General features: G+C 45.4%; 1 protein-coding gene across 4 annotated transcripts in view; it reads right to left on the reverse strand.

Annotated features, from left to right (window-relative positions):
- Window positions 1–825: 825 nt before the first annotated feature.
- The window catches only part of ZBED4 (zinc finger BED-type containing 4), a 29,806-nt gene continuing 15,166 nt past the window's right edge, over window positions 826–15,465 (reverse strand). For 3 of the 4 annotated variants that reach the window (XM_058568112.1, XM_058568109.1, XM_058568110.1), the window contains one exon: window positions 826–5,986. In XM_058568112.1, the coding sequence (XP_058424095.1) occupies window positions 2,112–5,636 (3,525 nt within the window). In that variant the 5' untranslated portion in view covers window positions 5,637–5,986 and the 3' untranslated portion in view covers window positions 826–2,111. Of the gene's footprint in view, window positions 5,987–6,459; window positions 6,748–15,465 lie in introns of those variants that run through there. The other variant, XM_058568111.1, reaches the window with a different exon arrangement.

Consider the following 15,465-nt stretch of genomic DNA (forward strand, 5'->3'; position numbering starts at 1 on the left):
GATGGGAGCAACCCTGAGTCTCAGCCCAGCCTCTAGGTGCACAGGCACACGGACCTGCAAAGAAACCTCCACCGGTGAGTCAAGCCGAGTGCTCACATGAGAGCACAGGGCCACCACCCAGGAAGCTGTCCAGGGCCTTGCCCAGCCAGGTCTCGTAGAGGTAGAACGGTTACTAGCCCTCAGAGGAAACATGGAGGGATTCTCCTTTCAGGAAAGCCATGTGCTTCAATACCTGAACTTTATAATATCTGCTCTGCACTTCGGAGTCACTTCCTGGAGCTTGGTTAGATCCTGGATAGGGAAGACTGATGCAGCGCTTAATTCCAAACTGGTGAATTCTGAAGTCCTTACATGACTTTACAAGTCTATAAATGTGAACACATTTATAGAAATTCGCATGTTAAGAGTCATGAAGAAAACCATGTCAGCATAATTCACTAGCACGTTCCTGATCGATGCTCCTGGGTCATCCAGAACAGGTCTCAGATCATGCGTACAGCCACCGGGGAGAGGCATGCGGAAGGGCGTGCACGTGTGCAGAGGCCACACAGCCGACCACGTGGCTGCCCACTGGGCTCTTCTTCTGGCACCAAATGCATAACAGCACTCGGTCTGAATGCAAGACCTAGAAAGTTCTCATCACTGTCATTACCAGTATCAGAAATGCTGTTGTAAGAATTGCATCTCCACTTCTCCCATGTCCTTGTCTGGGGCTAAGGTGAAAACTCAAAGGCTGCATGAATGTGGTTTCTAAACATACTGGCCCCCAAAGAGTATGACAGCTTTATTATCCTAAGAATAAAAAGCCAGTGTCCTCTAGCAGTAGAAAATTACAAATAAAAAGTTTAATTTCAGAAACTGAGCTCACCATTTATAAATACACTAAAACATAGTCAATGCAAATTCAGATTAATAATAGGTACAGTATTTTAACAAAACAACTTTTCTAAAAGGTCATAGGCAAATGAGTGACTTGTTTCACCCAGAATATTTCATTGGTTTGAAATAAGAAAACAAACCCTTTTCTAGATATTGAAGGAAAAACTCTGAAGACATATTATTCTTAAAAAAATCTGACAACCGACACTTCATTCTGATGTCGTTGGGAGTCTAAAATACCCCAGTGATGGCTGAATCTTCCCTATTATAAAAAAAAAAAATCTAAACACCTAAGGCTATTCTTACAGCTGTAATACAACAATCTTCTTCCCTGTTAATAAGCCATCTCTTCTAAAAAGAATTTTGTATATAATTTGATCAAATTGGGCGTCAGTACACAAATTTCAAAAGATACTTCATAGTGCAGAGACACTAAGTCAGAGGCTTGGAGACCTAATCGACAGGAGGGCTGTAAACGTGTCATGTGCACCGGCCAGACAACAGGCAACAATGAGATCATTATAAACAGCTGGGGACCTCCTCATAAAACCTGAATGCAAAATATGAAATGGAGAAGTTCTCTTTACTGAATCACTATATAACTGACATACATGATACAGCTAAGTGTAGTTTTGTCTTCAAATGCCACGTCTCTGTTGTAGTAAACAGTTATCTTTCAGAATATTCTCTGTACTCCTCGACATATTTTAGAGCCTGCAGTTAGAAACTGCTCAGTCAAGATGGCTTGAACTCCACCTCCTATTTACAGATTTTATTTGACAGCCATAAAAGCTGTTTTGTTGCAATTAAAGCAATTTTTTACTAAAATACAGTACCTGATTTGTGGTTTTTACATAACTGAATAAAAAGCCTACAGAATAAAACTGTTTACATCTTCTCTGCCACTCTAGTAAAACAAATTACTAACCCCAACTTTTAAAAAACTTGAGAGTTATGAATTAAAACCTAATCATCATGTTTCATAATTGACAAGACAGGCTATTTCTAGTGGACTTCTTAAAAAACACACCGTGATACCTGGCCTGAAGGACTAGGAGTAAGGCACATGTAGACACTACGGCGAGAGCTGGAAGTGAAGCTCAACGTGGACCTGAGAGTGCCTGGTCTGCTGTCCTACATGGCCCCAAATGGAGCGAGTCACCAGCCCTGGGACAAAGAGCAGGTGCCTGATAATCAACAATACCTTTAGTCTGGTGGCTCCATTATGAGTTTCAATACTGAAAGTATATTAAGGGAAGATTCACTTTCAGAAAGATTAGTTTTTCAAAATGTTCCATCATGAGCCTGGACTGGGAAAAGCTACCGTTCTCGGTAGGTGTGTTGAACAGCTTTTCTGAAGGGACGACACTTGGGGGACAGCCCAAAAACCTGACGGCCAGAGTTGAGAGGCCCGGCCAGGCTGACTTCTTTAGGTTCCAGTAGGTGAGTGGGTCACAGCTGTGTTCAAGCACCTCCTCCTCCAGATACGCAAGCACCATGTCCTCGGGTACCTTCGTCTTTTCTCTCGGGTCTCTCCTTTTCATCTTGGCCATGAGTGACCACAGGTTCTCCTCCTCAACAGAGTCTTTCAATGGGGAGCCTGGATCACACCCATTGGAGACAGGCGTGTCCTCTGAGGTAGAATTCAACATTTCTAGTTCCCTGATTAAATCCTGCTTGTACTGCTCCGCCTCCTCCTCGGAGAACAAGGAGGCTTTGTAACGAGGGTCCAACAGTGTAGCAAAGATGTACCTGGGGTCATGGAGGGTGGCGGACAACCGGCTCACCATGGCTTCCTTCAAAGACTTCAGCATGGTGTCGATGCCCATTGTCTCCTCAAACAGCATCTCGATTTTCCTGTTGAGGATGTGGATCATGGGGATGACCTGGCTGAGTGTGGACATGTGGGTGCTCATCTCCCGACTCGCAGCATCGAAGGGTTTCAGCGCGTGACACACAGACTGCATGACCTCCCACTGGTCACAACTAATCAGTTCTCTGAAGTTACATTCGATTGACATCTCATTAATTGCCCTTTTCTGTTCAATGAGCCGTTCAAGCATATGAAACGACGTGTTCCATTTGGATGGAACATCTTGGATAAGATGGTGTTGTGGCAACTCATATTCCTTCTGCAACTCTGCTAGTTTCTCTTTTGCTTTGGGTGACCGATGTACCCGCTCACATATTTTCCGTGCAATGCTAAGTAAATTCTGGACCATTCTCTGGCTTTTAATGGCCTCACTGACAATGAGATTAACAGTGTGACTGAAGCACTGCACGCTCGAGTGCTCCCCTTCACTCAGGGTCTTTCCTATGCTTGCATTGTCGGTAACCGTGATGCCAATCTGAAGGCCAGTGGATGTCACCCAGGCCTCCCACCAACACTCCAGCTGCTTCTGAATATTGTTGCCACTATAGTCACAGTCAATCTGTGACACGTCTAAAAGTGCTGAGCAGTGGTGGTCCTCACAGTGCGGCCGGACTGACGACTCGAAGGTGACCCAGTGAGCAGTGAGTGTCAGGTACTCGCGGGTCTGGTTACTCATCCATATTCCAGACGTGAAGTGGACCACACCACTCTCAGCTTCCTTAAGACGTGACGTAATTATCTGTTTCACATGATCATACATACCTGGGATAGCTGTCCTGGAGAAGTAAGAAGGTGAGGGTAAAGAGTACTGAGGCTTCAAGTATTCAAGCAGCCTGTGAAAGCCAACATTGTCTACAAAAGAATATGGCTGAAGGTCAAGTGCAATCATTTCGGCTATGAGACTTGTTATTTTTTTGGCAACTGGATGAGAATCATAAAACTTTTCATTGGTGTCATCAAAGGAGGAAGCTCCTGATAGTTCTGTGCTCAGGGGCACATGGACGCCTAGAGAGGAGGGCAGCACCGTCTCGGGGACATCAGTCTTCAGGACGCTGCTATGGAACCTCTGTAAATGCCTTAGGAGACAACTGGTGCCCAAATTACTCGGCTTTTTACCCCTGCTTATTGTCCGGCCACAGTGCAAGCACACGACTTTAGTGGGGTCTGCAGAGCAGATAGAAAAGTGATTCCACAACTTTGAGGTCTTTTTGCTATTAACAGGAAATATAACTTGATTGTTTTTTGTAACCATTGTTGGCAAGTCAGTTAACTTGGAGGAAGAACTTTCTGCAGAAGCCAAGGTGGCATAGGGAGAATTTGCTAAACTGGTTCCCAGAAAGCCCTTCTGATTCCCAACAACCTCTGGGTGGCGTCTGTAGAGATGTCTCATCAAACAGCTGGTGCCCACGTCCCCCTGTTTCCCCCGACTGATGACACAGCCACAGTGCCTGCACACTGCTTTGAGACTGTCCGTGGGGGCCAATGAAAAGTGATGCCAAACTTCTGACTTCAGTCTCTTCATGACCTTTTTGTTCTGTTGGAACACAGCACCAGATTCAAACATGCTGGGGCTCAACCCGTCAGCCGGCTGCTTCTCAGGAGAGGACACCAACAAGGCCTCGCCCACGTCATCGGAGGACGACAACACTGATGCATCTTCCATCAGCGCATCTCCGGGATTCAAGTGTGACTGCAGGTCCTCGGTCAGCCGGTCAGGGGAGGAGGACGCTGAAGGGGACTCTTGGACCAGCTTCCCTGGAGATGATGACACAGAGTTTGGGTCTCCCTCGGGAGGTGGGAGGGCAGGCAGCAGGGTAGGGGGAGCGGAGTACAGGGGTGGTATGCCTGTGCCCCCACCATTCTCCTGTAGCACGATGGAGCGGTGCGCCCTCCACATGTGCCTGATCAGGCAGCTCGTGCCCAGATCCTTCCCATTCTTCCCTCGGCTGAACTCGTTCATGCAGTGAATGCAGACGGCTTTGGAGTTATCCAGGGGCGACAGGTAGAAGTGCTTCCAGACAGCAGATCTTCTTCTGGACCCAGATGCACCCTTTGGAAGCGGGAGGCTTTTCTCCGCCCCATTCTCTGCAGTTTCCTCATAATGGAGAGTGGGGAGGTGGGGAGGTGGCCCCACCAGGGCTTCCTCCCTGCTATACTTCTCAGGGAGGGACATGTCAGAGACTTCTTCAGAAGAAACTACAGACACAGGTTCCTCCGTTACTTGATCAGCGGACGGGATCTTCGATGCCAGTTTTTGGACCAGTTTGATGGGCGAGAGTACGGTGCCCACGCCTCCACCGTCTGCAGGCTGTGGCGGGGGCCGCGGCGAGGGGGATGAGAATGAGGACAGGGCTGGCACACTTCCGTTTTCCTGAATGAGCACAGTAGGGTGTGCTCTCCTCACGTGTCTCATGAGACAACTCGTACTCAGGTCCTTTTCATTTTTTCCTCTACTGAACTCTTTCATACAGTACATACATATTGCTTTAGTGCTATCCCGAGGAGAGATAAAAAAATGTTTCCAAGCTGGAGATTTCTTCCTGGAGCTTATGTTCCGGCTGGAAAGGAGGCTCTGTGTCACAGCCTCCATCGCAACGTCGTACAGCGTGCTGCTGTACTGTGAGAAGAGGGACCCATAGTCATCCTCGCTGTCAACTGAGAAGTACCTCCCAGGGGGCTTACAGCTCTGGCTCGTTTCTCTGATTTCCGCCTGTTCATCCCCACTGTCAGCTTGTTTCCTGTCCTCCTGCTCATCTTTAAAGTCCATTCTTTCCAAACTGTGATCAGGAATCTGATCGTCATCTTCCTCTTCTATTTTAAAATTTATTTTATGAGAAACAAAATCATCATCCCCTTTGGGATAAGTTTCCTGGTTATTCTCCATGACTGACCATAACTATTCTGGCTGCTTCATTGTCTTGGTACCTTAGGTTGGTAAGAAATTGATCCAAATGCTCATTTGTGCCCCCAAATGAACATTATCTTCAGTTTTTTCAAAATAATTCTGTCTTTTGGGATGTTTATGAATATGGGGAATCATAAATCTTACTGAAAAGCAGAACATGTAACTCATGAGCACATCATCTAGGGCGTGGATCACTGCTTCCCAGGAGTTCTGCTATTAAATACTTCATGGTGTGGACAGAAATTTACGCAGCGGAGACCTGCTTCTTGTCGTAGAAACAGGATTGCCGTCATCGCGATAGCATAATGATAACGATCCTTTTGCATTATCTATAAAAGATGAAATCAAGTTAAGCACTGAACAAAATCATACATTTCAAATCTATACAGTCATGGATATATCAGCCTCAATATGCAGAGAAAAAATTCCATAATGGTACATTAAAATAGAAAAACTTGTTCCTTGACTATTTTACAATCCACTTACACAATGAAAATACCCTAAAACTGCAAAGTAAGCACAAAATAAAGATATGAATTTAAATTCAAATGGCATATTAATAAAGGATGGGGGAACATGAAAAACCCCTTCAATGGTATAAAAAGGTTGGTTTGGTCTAGAATTTATGCCTGCACTCTTAAGTTTACCAGGGCTACTTGCAGCTGCTATAATCGGCAAAGCCAAATTCCCTGAAGTCAATTTTCATTCTACTTTGCTATAAAAACTGATCCATAAAATAAGAAATTAAAAAACCTACAGCTAACCTACGAAATAATAAATTCACAGACTAAAAACTGAATACCATAAAGAAAATGATGATTCCCTGCATCTAAGGCAGAGGAAAGTCCTGCGAGAGTGGAGCGGCGTCTAGCCGGTCTCTCAAGGCCACTCCCTGAGCGACTCGGCGCTGTGCAGGCGCTGGGATGCGACAGCGAGGAGGTGGCTGCAGTGATGGTAGGATTTTAAGCATGACAAACGCTAGCACCCAGGAGACGTGCTGTTACGAGGTGGGTGAGGAGTACAGGATCTAGAACAGGAGCAGGACGGGTCAGCACACAATGCCCGAGCTGAAATGTGAAGAAGGATGGAGAGGTGTGGGGTAGGAGTGGAGCAGTTAATTAAAAAGTATTCAAAGAAAAGCAAGAAAAAAACATTCTTGGCAATATGGCAGCATAAATACTAGTAAGAACATGCTTACTATAATAAAACTAGACTCTAGCAAACCTCTACCAAACTTCCTTTTTTTTCCCTGACACCAACCAGGGGTTTAATACGAATATAACCAGCATAGAAAACTCAAACTACACACAAACCAAAACCAGAAGGCCAAGTAGTGGGGACAAAGAACAGGTTTCTGACCCTTTGGCTCAGGCAGCCCCCAAACAAAAACCACCAGAGGAAAAATCAGGAAATGAGAAGGAAGGTTCATACGGGGCTGTGGGAGGAGGAGAGGCCTCAGGGCAGAGCAGACCAGGGCTGGAGGGGAGGGCCAGGTCCTTCACCACAACTCAGCCAAACCCCAGCTTCCCCAGGTGTGCTGGGCCTGCCTGCCTGGGAGGCTGTGCCAGCTGAGGGCAGGGCCCATGCTCTTCCCCCGTGGGATCAGGTGGTAGCTGCTAAGGCCTGCTGGGCTGAGGTCTGACATAGGCTCTGCCCACACATTCAGGCTGCCTGCGGAGAGGATGGGTCACTACTTAGCCCCGGTGCCTGCCTCAGCTCCAGCAGACTTCAGAAGGCTGGCCCCAGACTGGCTCAGGGCCTCCAGCAGCTGTGCAGACACAGCATCCTTGGCCACCTCATACCTGTCCTGCCCATCCAGGGCCAGCACAGCCCGGATGAGGCCTCTGAAAGGCACTGGATGCCCGCCTTGTGCCAGAAGCAGTGCCAGCCAGCAAGGCCTGTGCCCAAACACATAGTGAGGAACACTGGGCTGCCCAGCTGCATCCGTTGGCACAACAGATGCAGGGCAGCCTGAGCCCCTTGGGACTCTAGCTTGTCCCTGGCCAGGGCCAATTGGCTGTCCTCACACTGTAGGCACCACAGTGAGGGACCCACGAGCTGCTGGCTTAGTTGCTGTCTCAGGTCTGGCTTGAGCTACTCCACACCAGCTGTTACCCACAGAGGCAAGACTGCCCTTTTTGGCTTGGGCTGGGCAGCAATAGTGCCTCCTACAGGCCGGAACCCAGTGGGCAGGGGGCGGTGGGTGGGTGTGCCATGGGCCATGGCAGCCCGTGCCCAGGACAGCAGGGTCAGCAGGTGCTCAGACTAAAGCAGGGGCAGCCACCGCCTCAGTCAACACCTCTGCTCCAGCCAGCCATGCGTCCCCCACCCGTCCCTCTGTCCTGCACCCCCAGCGCCACCCTGTCTCCTGGCTTCGCCCTCTCACCCGCAGCTCACACCCCCACCTGGCCTGCACGGCTCTTCACCCTTCTTCTCAAACGCGTTACTGAGCACACAAAGAGCAGAGCGGGCTCGAGATAGGAGAGGAGCTGAGCTGTGCCCAGCTGTGCAAACCAAGGCTGTCCACGGGCTGCACCTGACGGCTGGCCACACAGGCCAGGTAAGCCACTATCGAGTACAAGAGCTGAACCTACTTACTCCTGAACTGTGCAGGAACCAAAGCAGGGAGGCCACCCCAGAATTTAGTCCAAACCACTGCATTTCTGAGAGTGAAAGGAGGCACTATAAATAAGAATGCTGGGACAACAGGCTTCATTTGAGCCTGCCCAGTGCCAAGCAGGATGTATGGTCAGCCTATCAAAGTGTTCCCAGGTTCACAAAAACTGCTAGTTGTTACCAGAAGCAAATGCAGGGTGTTCTGGAAAAAAAGCATTCCAAACAATGAATTCCACAAAGTTCAGCCAAATACTCAAAATTAAAAATTACCATGTAAATAAAATATCACCAAACACGTAAGGAAACAGGCCACGAGGAGTGAGAGTCGGCAAAAGTAGCAGATTTAGAGCACCAAAGGCTTCACTTACTAGAATGACCACATACAAGATACAAAATAATTAGATATAATTGTATTTCTAAAGCATTATACATAATTATATATTTCATACATATACTTACACATATATAGTTTTTTAAGAACTAAAATAGAAAACAAAGAAAAATGAGCAAAAAATAAGAGACTATAAAAATAAGAAGCCAGATATGGAAAAGAATTTTTAAAAATTAGAACTATGAATATATATAAATCAAAAGCACAATGAGACACCCACTAGGATGACTAGAATCAAGAAAACAGACGGGGCCGGCTCGGTGGCATGTGGTTAAGTGCGCGCATTCTGCTTTGTTGGCCCGCAGTTTGCTGGTTTGGATCCTGGGCGCAGACCTACTCACCACTCATCAAGCCATGTGAGGCGGCATCCCATATAGAAGAGCTACAACTCTACAACTATGATATACAACTATGCAGCGGGGCTTTGGGGAGAAAAAAGAAAGAAAGGGAAGACTGGCAACAGATATTAGTGCAGGGCCCATCTTCCTCAAAACAAACAAACAAACAAAACACAATAACAAGTGTTGACAAGGATGTGGAAAAATGGGAACCCTCATACACTGCTAGTGGGAATGTATGATGGTGCAACCACTTTGGAAATCAGTCTGGCAGTTCCTGAAAATGTTAAACACAGAGTTACCACAAGACCTGGGAATTCCACTTCTATGTATATACCCAAGAGAAATAAAAATGTGTGTTCATGCAACAACTTGTACATGAACAGCAACGCTACTAACATCAGCCAGAAAGTGGAAACAACCCAAATGCCCATCTACTGATGAATGGATTAAAAAATGTGACCTATCCCTATAATGGCAGATCACATACAGCCATCAAAAGGAATAATGTACTAATTCAAGCCACAAGATGGATGAACCTTTACAAACCTCAAAAACATCAAGCCAAATGAAAGAAGCCAGACAGAAAACATCACATACTACATGACTGACTTTATACGAAACGTCCAAAATGGGCAGATCCACGGAGATAGAGTAGATTAGTGGTTGCTCCTGTGCTTGGCACCCTTCCAGACCTCGCCCTATGTACCTCTTCATTCGGCTGTTCATCTGTGTCCTTTTTCATATCCTTTATTATAGAATACACCAGTAAATGTAAGTGTTTCCCTGAGTTCTGTGAGTTGCTCCAGCAAATTATTGTGGGAACCCCGATTTATAGCCGGTTGGTCAGAAGTACAGGTGACAACTGACGCTGGTGTCTGAGTGGGGCAGTCTTGATGGACTGAGCTCTTAACCTGTGGGGTCTGACACTGTCTCCAGGTAGATGGTGTCAGAACTGAAGTGAACCGTAGGACACCCAGCTGGTGTTGGAGAACTGGTCAGTGTGGGGGAAAAACCCACACATTTGGTGGCCAGAAGTGAAACATTCTGTGAGTAGAGCATAAGAGCAAAGGAGAAACAGGAGAGATTTTTCCCAGACACCCAAATAAAGCTGTTTTTTAAAAAAGGCAGAGATTGTCAGATTGGATAAGAAAGCAAGGCTAACTGCCGGCTGCCAGCAAGAAACACCCTCCAAACATAAAGACACAAACTGGTCAAAGCAAAAGGACAGAAAAGGTGCACCACGCTACTTCTAACCAACAGAGAGCTGGAGCAGCCACGTCACTATCAGAGGAAGACTGAGAATTAAACACCAGGGATAACAAGGGACATGACAGAGAATGACAAAGCAGTCAATCCGTCAAGTGTGCACACATCTGCCAAGAGATCTTCAAATATATGAAGCAGAACTGATGGAACTAAGGGAGAGCAGATCAATTCGCAATTATAGATGGGGGTTTCAACAGACCTTTTCAATAGTTAATTCAACAAGGAGACAGAAAACCAGTAAAGAGAATTGAAGATTTAAAAACAGTTATCAAACTTGACCTGACATCTACTGAGCGGTCCAACCAGCAACACCAGAATACGTATTATTTACAGGTGCGCACAAAACACTCACCGAGATAGACTGCTCTCCTCTGGACAACGGCGCATACCTCAATGAATTTAAAAGAACTGAAATCGGACAAAGGACAGCCTCCGACAACAAGGGAACTGAGTGGGAAATCAACAAAGGAATGAGGTCTGGAAAATCCAAAATATTTTCAAATAAATAACTCTTTCATATAAAAATCAACCCAAGAGTCAAAGGAAAAAATCAGAAGGAAAAGTAAAGCAAATTTAATCCCAAAGTAAACAGAGGGGAAAAGATGGGAAATCAGTGAAATGGAAAACAAAAAAAGAGGAGGGAAAGCAAAATCAATGATACCAAACACTGGTTCTTCGGAAAGATCAATAAAACTGACAAACTTCTACACAGACTGGTAGAGAAACAAACGGAGAAGACAGAAATTACCATACCGGGAATGAAGGGGGGATCACTACAGACCTTACAGACATAAGAGGATATAGTAAAGAAATAGTCTGAATAACTTTATGACCATAAATTCAGCAACTCAGATGAAACGGACAAATTCCTGGAAAGACACACATAGAAACTCACTAAAGAAGAGATAACCTAAATAACCCTATATCTATTTAAAAAATTAAACTTGTAGTTCAAAAACCTCTCAAAGAAACTTCCAGGACTAGATGGCTTCACTGGCGAATTCTACCAAACATTGAAGAAAAAAAAGTACCCGTGAAACACAAACTCTTCCAGAAAAGAAAAGAAACTTCCTAACTCTTTTCACAGGCAGCAAAACCAGCAAAGACATTATAAGAAAGGAAACAGATCTACTTCCCTGTGATCAGAGAAAAGCCTTAACAAAATTTAGCAAGTTCTTGACAAAAATTCAGCAAATCAAATTCAGCACTATATATTAAAGATAATATACCATGAGTAAGTGGGGTTTATCACAAGAATAAAAGTTTGGTTTAACATTAAAAAAATCAATCAATATAATTCACCATATTAACAGAATAAAAGAGTAAAACCATATGGTCATGTCATTCAATGCAGGAAAACATTTAACAACACTTCTATCCCTATTCATGACAAAAACTCTCACAAAGCAGGAACAGAAGAAAACTTCCTCTACCTTACAAGGGGCATTTAGGAACACTCCGCAGTTAACACCACACTGAACAGTGAGAACGAGTGTTCCCCGTAAGTTTCTAACAAGGCAAGAATACCTACCCACTCTCACACTTCTATCCAACTCTGTCCTGGAGGGTCCCAAGCAGCAGGCAGACAGGAAAGGAGAAAGTACAACTGCCTTTATTCACAGAAGATGGTCATCAATGTGATAAAGGTCTTAAGGCCTCTACAGAAAGGTACCGGATCTTTGGGATCAGTGAGTTTGGGATGGTCACAGGATTCAAGGCCATTCTGGCGGGCCGGCCCGGTGGCGCAGCAGTTAAGTGCGTGCGCTCTGCTTCAATGGCCCAGGGTTTGCAGGTTCGGATCCCAGGCGTGCACCGACGCACCGCTTGTCAAGCCATGCTGTGGTGGCATCCCATATAACGTAGAGGAAGATGGGCACAGATGTTAGCCCAGGGCCAATCATCCTCAGCAAAAAAGAGGAGGATTGGCATCAGATGTTAGCTCAGGGATGATCTTCCTCACACACACACAAAAAGGCCATTTTGCCTCTCGATGTCCCAGCACCCCTTGCTGCTCCTTCCCCGTTGGCAGCATACCGCCTCATTCCCCAGCCCTTCCTTTCTCATTCCTGAACAAGCCTGTCCTGTGTCCCTCTCCAGGCTACAAGGTGGGCCCTTCATTTCTCTGGGTCTGGAAGAACCCAGCTCTGCTCTCTTCAAGGCTAACATCTCATCCTAGGTTGACTCTGACTTTCTCTGAAGACTCTCTTAGGAAAGAGTGTGGGGTGGAGAGGATGATAAGAGACAATATGTACTGAGTGTTTACTGTGGGCCATCTTTTAAGTGTTTGACCTGTATTATCTCATTTAAACCACATGACAATCTTTTGAGGAAGGTTTAGTATGACTTTTCTCCTTGTACACATGAGGAAACTGAGGCACAGAGAGGGTGAGAAACTTGTCCAGAGCACACAGGTATGAGGTGGTGGAAGTGAGCACTGGGGTACTGGGGGAGGCAGAGGGGAAGAGAAGACAAGAGTGTAGGAAGGAAGGGGAGATGTAATGGCTGTGAAATTCTCAGTACTGAGAAAAGACTTCCGACCACAGATTCAAGAATCCCTACAGACCCATGCAAGATTTTTTTAAAAAGTGCTGAAAACAAGAGATAAAGCAGACATAAAAATTACCAGGGACAGAGGAACATGTTTAAACACCAGAGGGACGAAATCAGCAAAATCCAGATTATGACATTTTCTGTGAGACAAACAACCCAGTTTCTTTAACAAAAAATTCTACTTGAATCCTGATTTGAATTAGCAAACTGTATAAGAACATTTTTAGAAAATGTGGGAAATTTGGATACTGAATACTTGATATTAAGTAATTATTGTTAGTTTTTTAAGGTGTGATAAAGGTACTGTGGATATAACTTTTAACAGAATCCCATCTTTCCAAGATACTTACTGAAATATATCCAGATGAAATATGACTTCCATTATTTTATTCAAAATAACTGAGTGGGGGGCTACAGAAAAAACAGGAATGGCTATGAGTTGGTAAGTGCTAAAGCTGGGTGTTGAGCACATGGGGTTCATTATGCTAGTCTTCCTAATGTACATTAGACTATTTCCAGAAGAATTATGTTAAGAAAACACAATTAGATAGACTGCTGACTTTTCTAGAGAAGCAATGTAAACCAGGAGACAAAGGAATGATTATCTTCAAAGTTCTGAAAAAAAGCCAAACTAGAATTCAATACTCCGCAGGAACTAATATGAAATAAAAACATTATCAAACAAATCCAACACAAGTGACCTTACTGAAGGAAATACAAATGAGTGTTCTCCAGGCAGAAACAAGATGATCCCACATGGAAGTTCAGTGATGCAGAGAAGACAAGAGTAATGAATGCAACAGACGTGAGTAAAGGGCAAGGTGATTGGTATGCCTGTTGCTACTGAGTGATTGGTATGCCTGTTGCTACTGGGCCTCTCAATGGAATTAACAAAAACCATAAACACACACATACCTTCATGCATATGCATATGTGAATAAAAACCATGAGTTCATGCTGATACCTCCAATTTCAATCCAACATCACAGGATCACTTTAGCCTCCCTTTTTCCATATTTCTACCTTCTTTCTCCAACAGTGAGAAATCTGGCTCCCACTATCCTTAAAAGATTTACTCATTTGCTCAGTCCTACAATATCCAGAAAGCAGTGTTAGAATTCTAACCCGTAGCACCAAGGAAAAACAAGCTTTCAAAATAGAGATATAAGTTTGTAAAATTTTTGTCTTTGGGCTTGAGGGTATTGGACACAAGCAAGCATTGTGTCCAAGAGTTTCTTGGGCCAATTTTCTCTCTTAAGTGTAGTTATTTTTATTTTTTGGTGAGGAAGATCGGCCCTGAGCTAACATCTGTTGCCAATCCTCCTCTTTTTGCTGAGGAAGATTGGCCCTGGGCTAACATCTGTGCCCATCTTCCTCTACTTTATATGTGGGATGCCGCCACAGCATGGCTTGATAAGCCGTGGGCAGGTCCGCGCCCGGGATTCAAACCTGCGAACCCTGGGCCGCCGAAGTGGAGCGCACCAACTTAACCACTACGCCACTGGGCTGGCCCTCAAGTGTAGTTATTTTACTCATTTGAAACATTTAGGTTCCTTTGTTTCTGTTGGTAACACAGCACAGAACTAGAAGAGCAAAACCATAATCTATGGACAAGATTAACAACAAGGCAAAATTGATAAGGTATTTCCTTAATTTGGAGAGGACAAACCAAGAATACACACAAGGCCCGTGTGCTATTGGATCTGTACAGGTGGAAAAATAAAGAAGCCCTGGGCATGTGATATAATCCCAAAGTAGCCAACAGGTATTCACTGGAAGCCCCAAGGACCACTCTGCTGAAATTGGGCATTTCCTGCACTGCAATAAGACAGATGCATTTCGGGGTCCAAGACAAGGTCCACAGAGGCTGGAGCAAAACAAACCAGACGAAACTTCCTTCCAGGGAAAGACCCACCTTAAAGAGACACTGTGGGGAACAGACTCTAAATCGAGCAGCTCAGGGACAAAAGAAACCAAGGGAAGGAAGGGTGGAGAAGGGAGATGGACACACAGCCCTGGGACCTCAGAAAGCAGCCCACTGTCCCAGAGTGGCAGAGTGGGACCCCCGTGAATGCACTGTGCCAGAGCAGCAAAGAAAGGGCTGGCAAGTCATCAATGTCAAACTGTTCAGAACCCTGGGAATTAACCAAAGGCCTGCAACAATCTGGGGAGCATTTATTTAAGAAAAACTACTGGACCTCTGGAAGCACAGCAGGTTGTGGCAGTTAAACTCCCATCCTCCTCTGCCCACAAGAGCCATGAAACCAGCAGCCCCACAACCATGGTACGTGTGAAAATCAGCAGCCTTGCAGCCATCAGAGGGAGCAGACCAGGTCTGCGGCCCCTCAGAAAGTCCCACTCTCTACAGCACTGCCACTATTTGACCTTTGTCATAGGTCTCTGGAAAAGCCCCATTCACAGGGCATGGCTGTTGTGTGACCTGACTCAGAGCTTGCTTTGTGGGAAAAGCCCTATTCCCAGGATGTTTGCTGAAAACAAATAGCTGCAATTTTTTAACATCACAGCTGCCTATAGCTGCTTGGGGCAAACAAGAGCCTGGCCAAAGGTTTAAAAGGAAGATCTGGGGAACAAGATGTCTGTGGGGAGCTCTGAAAAGCTCTGACAAGTTCTCGAGGATGTAGAA

Source organism: Diceros bicornis, chromosome 25 (assembly GCF_020826845.1).
Source record: "Diceros bicornis minor isolate mBicDic1 chromosome 25, mDicBic1.mat.cur, whole genome shotgun sequence".
NCBI classification, from domain to species: domain Eukaryota; kingdom Metazoa; phylum Chordata; class Mammalia; order Perissodactyla; family Rhinocerotidae; genus Diceros; species Diceros bicornis.